This window comes from Spea bombifrons, chromosome 4 (assembly GCF_027358695.1).
Source record: "Spea bombifrons isolate aSpeBom1 chromosome 4, aSpeBom1.2.pri, whole genome shotgun sequence".
In the NCBI taxonomy this organism is placed as follows: Eukaryota; Metazoa; Chordata; class Amphibia; order Anura; family Pelobatidae; genus Spea; species Spea bombifrons.
In genome coordinates this window covers 91,768,584-91,781,399 of record NC_071090.1, presented here as the reverse complement: position 1 = coordinate 91,781,399, position 12,816 = coordinate 91,768,584, and the positions used below count along the sequence as shown (strand labels likewise).

The following is a 12,816-nucleotide window of genomic DNA, read 5'->3' as shown; positions in this document are numbered from 1 at the left end:
ACCAATGCAGGTGCATCTGCAAGGACATCTGGATGTAAGCCAAAGCCTTTTGAGAACATTTGCTACCAGAAGACCCAAACTGTTACTTTATCATTATAAGAGTCTATAAAAAATAACTCTGGTTCTTTACAGTCCATTGCTTAATTGGAGAGATGTCCAGCATCTCCTGGTGAAGACCTCTCGTTCTGTCCATCTTCGAGCACCTGACTGGAGAACAAATGGAGCAGGACGCAAAGGTTAGCAATTAAACCAGGCTTGACGTTGGTTGGTTTTCCATCCATATTATGTGTTCTCCCGATGATAACTTGGTATCGTATGTAGCAGCACTGATATTTTTTCCACTCCTTGGGATGATAATGTTGTACATATTATATTAGAACAGTAAGGGATATTTTACATAAAGCTCAGCAGTGAACTCCTGTCTTTTTTGTATGAGCCTCAGCTGATAAAATATTGTCGTTTCCAGAGAGCTCAATGTGTGGCCTCTGAGAAGGTCACACGGAGCTCATTCAGCTTTGATTGCATATAAATGCACATTCCTGGGGTCTCTACAGGTGCTGGCCCATCTAGCGGAGGCTTTGTGCTCAGGCAGGAGCATTTCAATGTTGATTTTGATGGAATCTTTTTGTTGAATACCACATTGTAGAATGCGGAACATAGTGGTAACTGATATATAACTTTACTGACCGTGTTGGATGCATGGAGGTGATAGAGAGAAGGCCAGAGATCAAGTAAGGTTTCTGGTCCGCCAACAGGTGTAAAAGTGCTCAGACTAGAATGTCTGCCATCAGGTCCTATGTGTACAATAGCCTTTGAAACGGGCAGGGCTTGGGGCTGGGTCGTTGGCCAAATGCAGAATGTCAGGCTTCTATTCTTTTCAGTCAGCCATCTGTATGGCTTCGGCTTGGTGGATGCTGAAGCTATGGTTGTGGAAGCCAAGAAATGGAGGACTGTACCAAGTCAGCACGTCTGTGTAGGAACATCGGACAAAAGGCCCAGGTGAGCGCATCGTTAATGTTTGAATAACATAAAAATGCGACCTCCTGTTTATTGCACTGATCAATAATACATATATATAGGCTTCAATGCCCCCTTGGTTTTGCTGTGTTCCTGCTTTGTGTAATGGCTTTGTACTTAACCTTTACTGCAACGACAGGACATGTGGTTGTCGTTGCTTTGGCACTTGCAAGGTTAATGAATAAAACCCTTTTTTATTACATGAAAACCTGTATTCCATTTCTCACATAGTCGACACACCAGTTGGCAACTTCAGAGCTTATTCTGCTGCATGACGCATTATGACCTTCTTTGTCAGTGTTTTAAAACTGATAGCTCGGTGTTTTTTATGACCGTGCGTCTCATTCGGTAGACTTGCCTGTACTAGCCTATGTAGGGCAGGCGTAAGCATCAGACAGAAGCTTGGACATCTAGAACTGGCAGCACTAAGTGCCATGGAACGAATGGCCCTTGTTCGTGTTTACTTCTTTGAGCAGAATTGGCGGCTGCTGTAGCAGCGTCTGCAGCCTGAAAATCCGGATAGTGATGTGTGGAGCGCGAAAGGGTTTCTTGGCTGGAGAAGAGTGGATGAGAGTAGCAGATGCAGCCACGCTGTGAACTGCCTGAGGTGTTCACTGGAAATGACGGAAATACTTACATTTCATGCGGTGCTTTTGTTCTTTGTGATTTTTGTCTCTTACTTGCGGTGAGTATGACTCCAATAAAAAAAAAAGCAGGTTTGTTTACCCCAGGAAAAACGATGCTTCAGAGGCGGTTTCATCACTACATTCAAATACGTAAATCACAAAAGTACCAGTTGCCAAATTATATTTCAAAATCCTCTTTTCACCAACAAATATGGTAAACTGTATGAGGAATAACACCACCTATCCGAGACAAGTGTGAACTGTCGGAAGTATTTAATTATTCTGTCCGCTAAGGACCTGTCAATTGAAACAATGAGAGAAACCGTGTATCCGTATCATAAAGAGCAAAGCTTGTAGAAAAACACAAGTGTTACTGCACAAAGCTACGATAAGCTTAGTACCTGAAGGTTCACAAACTGAGCATATTGACACGTGTCCCCGGATCTGTATGTTAATAAAATCCAAAGGTTTCTGGAAATCCCTTTCCAAAAAGGTCTCCCCAAGAAGGGTAAAACTATATATATTTTATTGTATCCATTTAAAAGTTTAAGAAACAACATCCACAAACAAACATGGCCATGGCCTTCCAATAACTCCAACCATTGGAATATGTGGAAGATCACTACAAGGCTTTTTCCTGAGTAAATTAGAAGAGGAAGAACAGTTCCATCTCCAGCAGGGGAAGGTATTTTTTTACAGTACGGGCAGTAAAGCTCTGGAGATGCACTACCTAAGAAAGCTCATTTCATCGAGGCCCTACTTATCTTTTGCCTTTGTAAGTCAGAATTGTTATATGATAGAAAAGTTTTTTTCCCCTAACCTCATACACTATGTAACTATGGGGTCTAATTCTTGATATTCTGCATATGCTGATCGGCAGGGACCGCGATGATGCTTGGGGGAATGTGGTCTCTCCATCCAAGTGTTAGCACTGAAAGTTTTACACAATAATACAACAGATTTCCAACCCAAGCTCTTGGTATCCGCTGCTTTGGCACGTCATGTCGTCGCTTTTCCACTTTATGTATTTTCAAAACCCAATTTAAAGCACGCTGTAATACAGTTAGTCACGATTACAAGCAGGATGCTGTCTATAGACATGCTGCTGTCTTTACTGACTGACTCCAAACTATGCTTCTGAATAAATGCCTTCCATAAAGTTCACCCAGAATGATGGTTCTGTTTTTTTTCCCATGGGTCATATCCTCACGAATGTGTCTTGCCTCACAAAAATGTATATATTTTTTAGTGTTTTTGAAATTATGAATGTCTACATTTATACAAATTCCAATGTTTTTATTCTCAGTTGTTACACCAGACCCTCATAGTAAAACCATAAAGCGGTTTGTTTCCTGCAGATTTATCCGAGCTGATCAGTTGATCCGCACCACAGCCCATACGAATGCCTGTGCTGATCGCGGTGGGCAGCACGTGGCGTATGTGGAGCACGTGGTTGTCCAGGTCACCATCTCTCACCCACGCAGAGGAGATCTGCAGATCAATCTCATTTCTCCCTCGGGGACCAAATCCCAGCTCCTGGGCAGAAGGTACAGTACGACATAGAGTGTAATATCAGCATAATTAAAAACTGTATGGAAAATTCCCCATGTAATGAATACTTTATTGCTCACAGCTTTATTTTTAACATGAGTTAGAAAATGCTAATAGACATCAAGTTCTGCAATGCCACCACAGACGCTGAAAACATGTCTCAGAAATGTGTATGTGCTATCAAGGGGCACATATTCAGATTTTCTATTAAAGTTCTTGAAAAAATGCCGTTTGCTGGTGGAGGGGACATTTATTATGAACATTTCAGAGAATGCTAGTGAAATGTCTTGCGCTTCATCTATAAAACCACATGAGTATAATGGTAGCTTTCAGAATGATATCAGTCTCTGTAATACTAAACTGTATATTCCTTAAATCAGTCGTGAGGATCAAAGCGGATGCTTATTCTTCATGGCTGGAAATGACATTCTCAAAGTAGTAAATTACTCTGTGTGAGATGTTCTAAGATTATTTGCAAACCGGAATATTTTCAATTTTCAACTGACTTTTCAGAGGCAATTTGTATAATCCAGATGTTGGATGGCTGTTTAGCGTTTTAACTTTGGTCCTGCTAAAGTACAGGTCCTTGATGGTATTAGTGTGGCCACTGGTGTGTGTATGGCATGTATTCTCTCTTGTAAAATCACTGAAATGATTTGAAGTGCCCTGGAATGGATCCGGTTTAATGTATCACCGCACAAATGAAAATATTTAGAAGCGTTGGGGTTCATTGCCCTGCATGCCTAGATGCCATGAGTGTAGTAGTCAAGGAAGCCTATTCTCCAGAATGGTTTCTTGTTGTTTTTTTTTTAATTATTAAATAAAGCAGGCATTGTAATTCAGGATGCGGATCTGCAAACAGACATTGATGAGATATGGTAACATACAGCTGCTCTTCTTACAGGACGTTTGATTATTCTAACGAAGGCTTTAAGAACTGGGAGTTTATGACTGTTCACTGCTGGGGTGAAAAAGCAGAAGGGGAATGGACACTAGAAATTCAGGATATCCCATCCCAGCTGCGCAATCCAGAAACGCAAGGTATGTTGACATACACCGTATGTAAGATTAAAGCATAGCCTGACTGACATATACTCCTATGTATCGACCTAATTAGCATTAGTGGCATGTGCAAAATACAATGTTCTCATCTTTTTGAATTCTGGATACATCTTAAAGTCACAGGCTATGAATTTTGTAATTGTTGAAGTTTTATAAAGGTGTTTTATTATAGGAGTTAATGACAGGCAAGAACAACTTGGCCCGCCAACTCAACCGCTTCCTTCCTGCTGTAATATCTTGTACCGCACAAGATCCTTGGCTTTCCTTTATACTGAGTATAGTATAATACCTCCCACACTGAGATGGTCCAACTCGTTTCATGTGACCATTCCTGGCAATCAGGAAGTTTCTTTTTGGGGTTTCATCTAGCGTTTTCAGGAGTTCTACACCAATGTGGAGATTGTCAAGGTCACAAAGTCTGGACCCAACTCCTCCTTAGACAGTTGACTGTCCCTGGAGGTCTCTTTTCACAGTATGCTCTGGTGGATGGCGAGAGTGGCCACCTTGTAGTGTAGATGGAGCATTATGAACATGCGTGAACATCTGTCACTGCCCTGGATGGGTGAGGATGAGAAGATCAATTATACGATAAGATAAGGGAAATTATTCCAAGACCCACAGTTAGTGAATTGGTAGGAACTCTTTTTCTATGGCATCCTTTGTATAGAGGCTATAAAACTGTGTGTTGTGCCCTTTAAGTAGTAAGGACTGTGGCAATAATATTGTTGGCTTTGCTAAATTTGGGATGAATCATGTAATAGCATTTTATCATGTACACATCGTACACACAATTTTATTTTCGTTTTGTGCCCTTGTGTTCCATGGTACAATACACTCATGTACCGGTAATACTCACCTGTAGTAGGCTTATTTTTTGACTAAATGCAAAAAAAAAGTACAAGAACAACCTGTGATTCCATCTATATAGAGTGTGTATGTGTGTGTATATATATACATGTGTGTATATATATATATATATATATATATATATATATATATATATATATATATATATATATATATATATATATATATATATAATGTGTGTGTGAGACCCTTTGTGACATGAAACCCAGGAATCATAGCTGGTCAAATTCAGGACATGAGATTTAATATTGGTAAGTCTGTATTTAAATGATGAAATTTATATTAATATTTTTAACTGCTGGATACATTATGGTTCTTGGCAAACTGTGCAAGGGCTGTACATTTCAGAGAAAAGTGCTGGAGCTGTCTGCTTTGATAAAATGATTTGTGGGTTCTCCACCAGTATATTCCATTCGGCATGGAAATTTGGAGAATCATTAAGTAACTGAGCTGTGTGATGCAAGACTCGTTTTTCACAACGCTCATATTCAGAAGACCGAGACAAGTGTCATAAAGAATCGTTGATGAGAGCCTTCTGCCACTTCTGGTGGGAAAGCGTTTACTCCACCCCGTCCGAAGCGTGCCTGGTTAGAGCCTCACCTTAGTGGGTTATGTAAAGTTTGCGTCTTGTTTTTCCGCTACAGGACCTTTTCTTGTTTTTGAGCTCTTGGGTCTGTTCCAGTTATGAATCTGTCCCTCCTAAATCATGTTGACACACTGAAATGTAATAAAACCCTAGGATGCTCCACACGAGCAGAGATGCTTTTCACGGAGACTTTAATCGCTCTGATGGCACCAGCACGCGTTTATACAACCCTCTGAAATGATTCTTGCAGAAGCTACAAAGTGATAGACGGGTTATTGTACAAAGCGTTCATTTGCAAATCACACTGCAGTTAACCACTGGGGGGAAAAAGAACATTTCTTTGTCTGATTTGTATTCCTTAAACAACTTTTCTTCTAGCTAGTATAACATGCCCTGAACCATATATGCATCAGAGAAAGAATGAAGGTCCTTGTGACTCGGGGGTCAGCAGATTGTAAGGGGCCCCAAGCCTCATGGCTCTCCCTGGGGCCTTATGATCTTATGATAGCCACTAATGGCCCATGGGCAACATTTGGAGAACAAATAGCATAGATAGCAGATAACTCTCCATATGTATAATGTGCTACTTATACCGTATGTTTGCCATTTTAACCCTCTGCTGCCTGTATTTCAGGGAAGCTTAAGGAGTGGACTCTCATTCTTTATGGAACAGCTGAGCATCCATACCATTCTGCTAGCTTTCATCATTCAAGATCTAGAACCCTGGATATATCGGCTAGTGATCTGGAGCCTTCTAAAGCGGCTGTGTTCCAGGGTCATCTGGAATTCATAGAAGAGGAGGATGAATATATAGGTTTGTACCTTCCACCGCAGAACCAGATTTCAACGTGTATAATGTATCTGTATTATTCTTTGCCAGTATGTCAGTATACACAGCGCTGTTGGGAAAAATACACCGCTTTGACAGCATTTGACCAGCATGCACTGGTCGAGGACTGTTATTCCTAGAGCAAGGTATGTTATAAAGGACTGAGCCAATTTGCAAACCCCTGCAACCCAAGTTCCTGGCATCTAATTAGAAGCAGGAGAATATCATCTGCCCCCAGACCATGAGGGTCAACGAACTATGCCGTAGGGATCAGCATTAGAGATACACCAGCTTTTATGCTCCCTTGGACCTATTGGATATATGAGTGATTTACTGATATTTGTGATTGTATGTGTTTGCTGTTGTCGTATAGTTGTAATTGGCAAGTAGTAACAATATATAGCTTATTTCAAATTGTAATTTGCAAGCTGCATATTTTTACAAAAAAATAGCAAAATGTGCGATAAAAGCCTAGCTTCACGAGCTAGCGTTGCCTCTTCGTTTCCGAAGGCTGGCTTGGATGGCTGGCTTATAGGAGCTACAGTTGCTTTTTTCTTCCTGATAGATTAACACATCATACCTTGTGTTGTTATAAGGGAAAAAAAGAAAATGAATGTTCCTTGGTCTAATTAAAACAAAAGTTCAATATCTGTAGCGCTTGCTGTTGGTCGAGGTTTCTATAAAGTACGAGTCTGAAGACTAAGATGGGAATTCCACCAAGAGATTTGTCTGGTGATCCTGAATGTTCAGATGTAAACCCCTCAAATACATGCGTCTAACATCAGCAGCTATTTATTTTACATTATTGAAATTGTGGGATTATAGTCTTGCCTGATCTACCTGAATTTCCATGTTTTTCATTCCAAGGTCCATGCCACCCAGAGTGCGGCGACCGGGGATGTGATGGCCCCAGCGAAGAGCAATGCCTGAACTGTGTTCACTATAGTCTGGGAGGTGTCAAAACTGGCAGGTAACATATCTATACACACACACACACACGTTTTAACCCTATTCATGCCAAACCATCCTAGCCTTTGTTTGTTAAGCCACTTGTAGCTTGTACTGTCTGTATTATTTTGTAACAATTGTAAATGTTGAGAGGATATTTAAGTAATCGCGTTTCATACTGCAGTAATATTAACATTAAGTTATTCAAGCAAAACTGGATGAGAAGAAGTTAAGGTTACCTCCATAACCCCATAACATGGATTTTTAGTAAGCGTACAGAATTGTAAAATGTAGGAAGGCAACATGTCCTCTAAGTACTGTTTGGATCTTAAAGGAAGAGTTCATGCATGAAATCCCGATGCACCAAGTCTAATGCAAAATGAGTAGATATTTCATGCTATTAAATTCACTTCAATGCCTGTAACGTGTCAAATTATGGCTTTTCAGACATGGCTATTCCGGTATGTAGTCATAGAAGCAGCCATTGAGGGAAACACTTATACCAGGGGTGTCCAACCTGCGGCCCTCCGGCTGCTGCAGGACGACATCTCCCATAATTGCTCCCATAATTGCTCTTTCAGCTAAGGAGCTGGCTGAGGAGTATGGGAGATGTAGTCCTGCAGCAGCTGGAGGGCCGCAGGTTGGACACCCTTGACTTATACAGTATCTTGACGAATGAGCACGTGAACAGGCAGTGCTGACAGTCACAGTTGTGCAGATTACATCTTTTCTGTGCTGCATCAGGCTATCCCCAATCTACCCTGTTCTTTACACTAGACCCTACGAAAGGTGCCATTGGAAATAAACGCAGAAGTGATTAGGAACAGTTTCATGATTTAGGTGACCGCCGCTTTATTACTATTGTACGCAGTGAATGAGTACCTCTTCAGCCATTCAGTGATCCTTTTTATATACTTCCTAATGGCATAAAATTCATTCAGCTCTGGCATGGCGTCGATTATTTAAAATGTGCCATTTATTGTGTGCCCGTATTCCGTTGCATTATGTAGTGGGCCAGTGAACACACACATTCGGCTTCACTGATTGTAAAGAGAACCCACAGCTCATGAAATGACATTTATACCAAGGACAGGATGTTTTCCACGGCTAAAAGCAACTCCTGCCTACTGGAAGGTGATTTTCAGTAGCATTAATGGAGCCTAGCGGGAAAGCATTGCAAAAGTTCATTTTTATGAATGTTTTGATAAGTTTGACCTTACTTGTATAAGTAAAAGCTTCCCTGGGATTTATTCTGCTATTTGTGCAGTGAGATGTAGTTAACTGAATGCACTTTTCTCTCCCTTTGACCTTCCTTTTCCCCGCTTGTTGTACAGAAAATGTGTGAGTGCGTGTCCCTCTGGCTTCATGGCAGATGTGGCTAGTCGAAGATGTCGGCGATGTCACAGAGGATGCGAAACGTGTTTCGGTCGAGGACAAAACCAATGCAGTTCCTGTAAGAGAGGATTCTACTTCCAGATGGAAACCAACTCCTGCACCATATCTTGTTCAGCAGGAACATATGCAGATGATAGTAAGGAAGTCATGCGTTACACGCAACTTTATTGTAATGGAAACTGGCTACAGTGGTTTTGTGTGTTAGAAATGGCAAGTGTGAGATCTTGTGTCCAGTATTTTATTGTATAGTTGTCATTGAGATTTCTTTTGGCTTCTACAAGGTCTGAAACACTGCCTCAAATGCCACCAGAACTGCAGGAAATGCATTGGTTACCCAGATAGATGCGCGGTCTGCAAAGATGGGTTCAGGTATGTCTATTTCATTGAGTTACTTTGCAAACATGAGATCTGTGATGTGGACTTAGGTAAATAATCTTAAATGTGATTGTCAGGGGCAGGGGGGCAATTGCTCACGGGCCGGTCCACATTGTTCAAACTGGGCCAGTCGTGCAAAGTGTCCAAGTTTAGGACTGGTTTGCTGCATCGGTAACTAGACAACATTCCATCGTGGAAAGATCCATGAATTTTGCTTTGCATTGGAGAATTCTACAGGATAAGGTAAGGACATCCATCTGTCAGCAGAAGTGTAAATGGGTCATGCCCTTTAGCTTCTAGGCTTACAGGAGATGTCTTTGGCCAAACACATCTCCCACTTGCCACTGCGTGCACAGAGGATTACTTTTGTTTTGGCTATTATAACCTATCGTTTCAAATATATGCAACAAAGCAGGAAGTGTATCTTATTTTTACGTGGAAGAAAAATGTTGTACAATTTTTTCATTTTTTGGGGGGTTATGGCATTAGTTTTAAACCCCAGGTGGCTATTTCACCTGAGAAGATTGCCACTAATCTCAGGAGATTATTCTTCAACCTGACCTGTGAGTGCAATGATTTACTCCAGTATATATCTGATTAGTCTAGTAAAACTGATAAAATAGTCCATTTAATATACTTTATATACCAGCAATGGACAACTGCAGTCCTTGTAGGACACATAATATCAAATGTTATTTAATATCAAATCTTATTAGATTTAGGAAGCCATCAGAAGCCTTCTCATGAATTATGTTAATTTAGTCTTAAAAAATGTGTATTTAGTTGGACTATTTGAGGCATTCAGGTATGTAGATATGATACGTTGGTAAAGAATAATTTTAGCAAATGTATTTTCTATTTGATAACATTTTAAACTTTGAAATGACTGATCTAGAATAACCTGTACAAACACTACTGTAACTCAGAACGAGTAATACAGCTTTTAACGAACAGGCACCCAATTTTAGATAAAGACTACAACAAAACTTTTGTGTTTTGCTTTTATTAAGATTTTTAAAATGTGTTTAATTTAATTTATAAAATCGACATTAGAACATGTATTAAATGTATCGCAACACTTCTGATTTAGCACTTAAAAAAAAAGTTATTTATTTATAAATTACGGTATATATTTTTAAGTTATTCATATTTATTTTTCAGCATTGCTAGAAAAAAAATCTAGAAAGTTGTAACATTTCCTGAACTTGGGAAAGCAAGCAATTTAGGATATGGCATTTGACAGCAAATTGGTTCTTCAAGTTAAAACACACCATAAAGCACAACAAGTACTTCATTTTGAATGGGTTAATAAGAAAGAACAAAATGATTAAAGGGACAGTTTTATAGGTGGTTATTCCAAATAATTGTGTACATTGAAGTACTTTATGAGTGCTTAAATATACATTCTTCATTATTTTTTTGTTACTTATGTGGTCCGATGATTTGTTTCACTGATTGGCTGATTGAAGCCGCCAATCAGTGGTAGGAAAGAGCTCCCATTGAATTCTGCAGCGTCCACCTGTGCATTTGCAAAGGGGGCATCATGAAAATATAGATAGATTAAGTGCATATGGTGGCTGGCAGTGTGTTCCTTTAATATACTGTACATAGCAGATGGGACATGTGGGTAAAATATAGAATGGAATAATATTTAATTTAAATTCCATGGCTTTAAGATGTTTGGAAGTCTTCATTGTTGCCACATACAGCCTACAGAAGACTGCACCTGATATAAGGGAGCTGCACCCCATATAAGGGAGCTGCACCCCATATAAGGGAGCTGCACCCCATATAAGAGAGCTGCACATTTTGGGTAATGTTCACACACAATGGAGATGTTTTGAATTGATGTGTCCTTAGTGCACCTAGCTCCTAACGTTTGCTTCTCTTATTGTGTTTGACTAGGTTTGTGAGTTCAGTTCTGTGTGTGATAATTAAAAACTGTCAAGATCTCCTTTTAATTAGCAAGGTGATATTTAAAAGTAGCAAAAACACAGCGCTGCCATCTGACTTTCTTCTTGTAATGGCCCAAATTCAGCCAATGTGACTGATGCCGCCCGACAGTCTGTCACTTTCTTCAGTCTACCCACTAATTACGAAACGCTTACTCCAGTTAGACCTCAGTCTCGTTTTTCGCTACAGAAGCCCAGTGAAATATTGTGCCTGGTCTAGGAGTTGCCTGAGGTCCCATTAAATCATTAGTAGTTTTGATTTTAGAGTCTTTTCACCCTGTAAAACTTTGGTTCCCAAAACAAGAAGTTTGTTTTCAGAAGACAGGATGCCTGTACTTTCAAAGAAATAAAAACATTCACGTCCCTGGCATGTGTAAATATTTCCACGGAGCTGAATAAATAGGTGATAGAGTAGTGGGTTTGAAAGGTTCACTGTGTTGGACCTCGGATGAATGTTATATAGGTATAGGCTCAGAAAACCTAAACGAAGGTTATCCTTTGATCCGCTTAGCATGACGGCGGCATATTCATCTACGGTATATACCATTTCTTATGTGAAGAGTGGTTTCGTGTTGCCTTGAAGTGTTTTTTTCTATATGGAGGCAAGTATCCTTGTAATGAGGGTGTGGGGTACCATAATCTGCAAATAATTCTGCAGTTAAAAAAGCGGCTCCTGTCACATTCATGTTGGTGTGTTAATGGACGTACGTAAACGTAAAGTTTTTTCAAGAGAGGTCATGGGCCAAGAAGAAGACACAATTACATTTCACTTTAGCATGATAAATCTTCATATATCTCTTTTGTAGCACATATAGGAGAATGGGGTTTGTGTTTGCAAACGTACTTCCTCTAGTCACCTCTAATGAATTCTCCTGAGGTGTGGTTTGTTTTACTGGATGTGATATTGCCAGGACTGTCACATTGAATCAGGCCAGCTTTCTCTTCACTTGTTTGGACACCAATTGGGACCTGAATGAAGTGTGGTGGCTTTGTGTGACCATATGGATTGTCCTTGTGTAAACAGACCCTTTTATGCAGAAGTGTGTATACTATTGGGGAAATATATACACGTTATACACGTCACACCCGGACTGGCCATCTGGCAAATTCCTGGTGGGCTGCTGACTGACAGGGCCACACTCGCCTAATCTATCGCTCCAATGGCTGGACATATCCACCACATGCTATGTGAGCCAGTCCGGCCCTGGTACATATATGTAATACGCAGTTCTTTTTGCTCTTTCTACGCTGTTTACCCACCACCTTTTCTTTGTTTTTAAAGCCTTTGATTTTTTGACATTTTATTAAACCATGATTCCCATTTTCCACACAAATTAGAAGCTTCTTTTTTTTCCCAGGGCAAGTACATGGCCTTTTTTGAAACCATAGAAACACATAAAATGTAATAATGCTAGTATGTAGAAAAAATAAATTTTGTGCTTAGGATTTCTTCTACAGCGCTCTGCTGATTGATAGGAGCAATTAGTTTATTGTAATAACTAGTTTATTGATGCCTATGAATAAGTGTTAAGTGCCCCGATATACACCTGATGTGGGCTCTGCGGTGGATTACAAACTTGGTGAAGCAACTCTGTCTTGTACGAGGAT

General features: G+C 40.1%; 1 protein-coding gene across 1 annotated transcript in view; it reads left to right on the top strand.

Annotated features, from left to right (window-relative positions):
• The window catches only part of PCSK6 (proprotein convertase subtilisin/kexin type 6), a 64,332-nt gene that overhangs the window by 48,031 nt on the left and 3,485 nt on the right, over positions 1 to 12,816 (top strand). The window contains exons 10-17 of the mRNA XM_053464783.1: positions 133 to 236; positions 882 to 999; positions 3,002 to 3,190; positions 4,099 to 4,235; positions 6,344 to 6,523; positions 7,406 to 7,508; positions 8,821 to 9,017; positions 9,163 to 9,250. Coding sequence (XP_053320758.1) covers positions 133 to 236; positions 882 to 999; positions 3,002 to 3,190; positions 4,099 to 4,235; positions 6,344 to 6,523; positions 7,406 to 7,508; positions 8,821 to 9,017; positions 9,163 to 9,250 — 1,116 coding nt within the window. The remainder of the gene's footprint in view (positions 1 to 132; positions 237 to 881; positions 1,000 to 3,001; positions 3,191 to 4,098; positions 4,236 to 6,343; positions 6,524 to 7,405; positions 7,509 to 8,820; positions 9,018 to 9,162; positions 9,251 to 12,816) is intronic.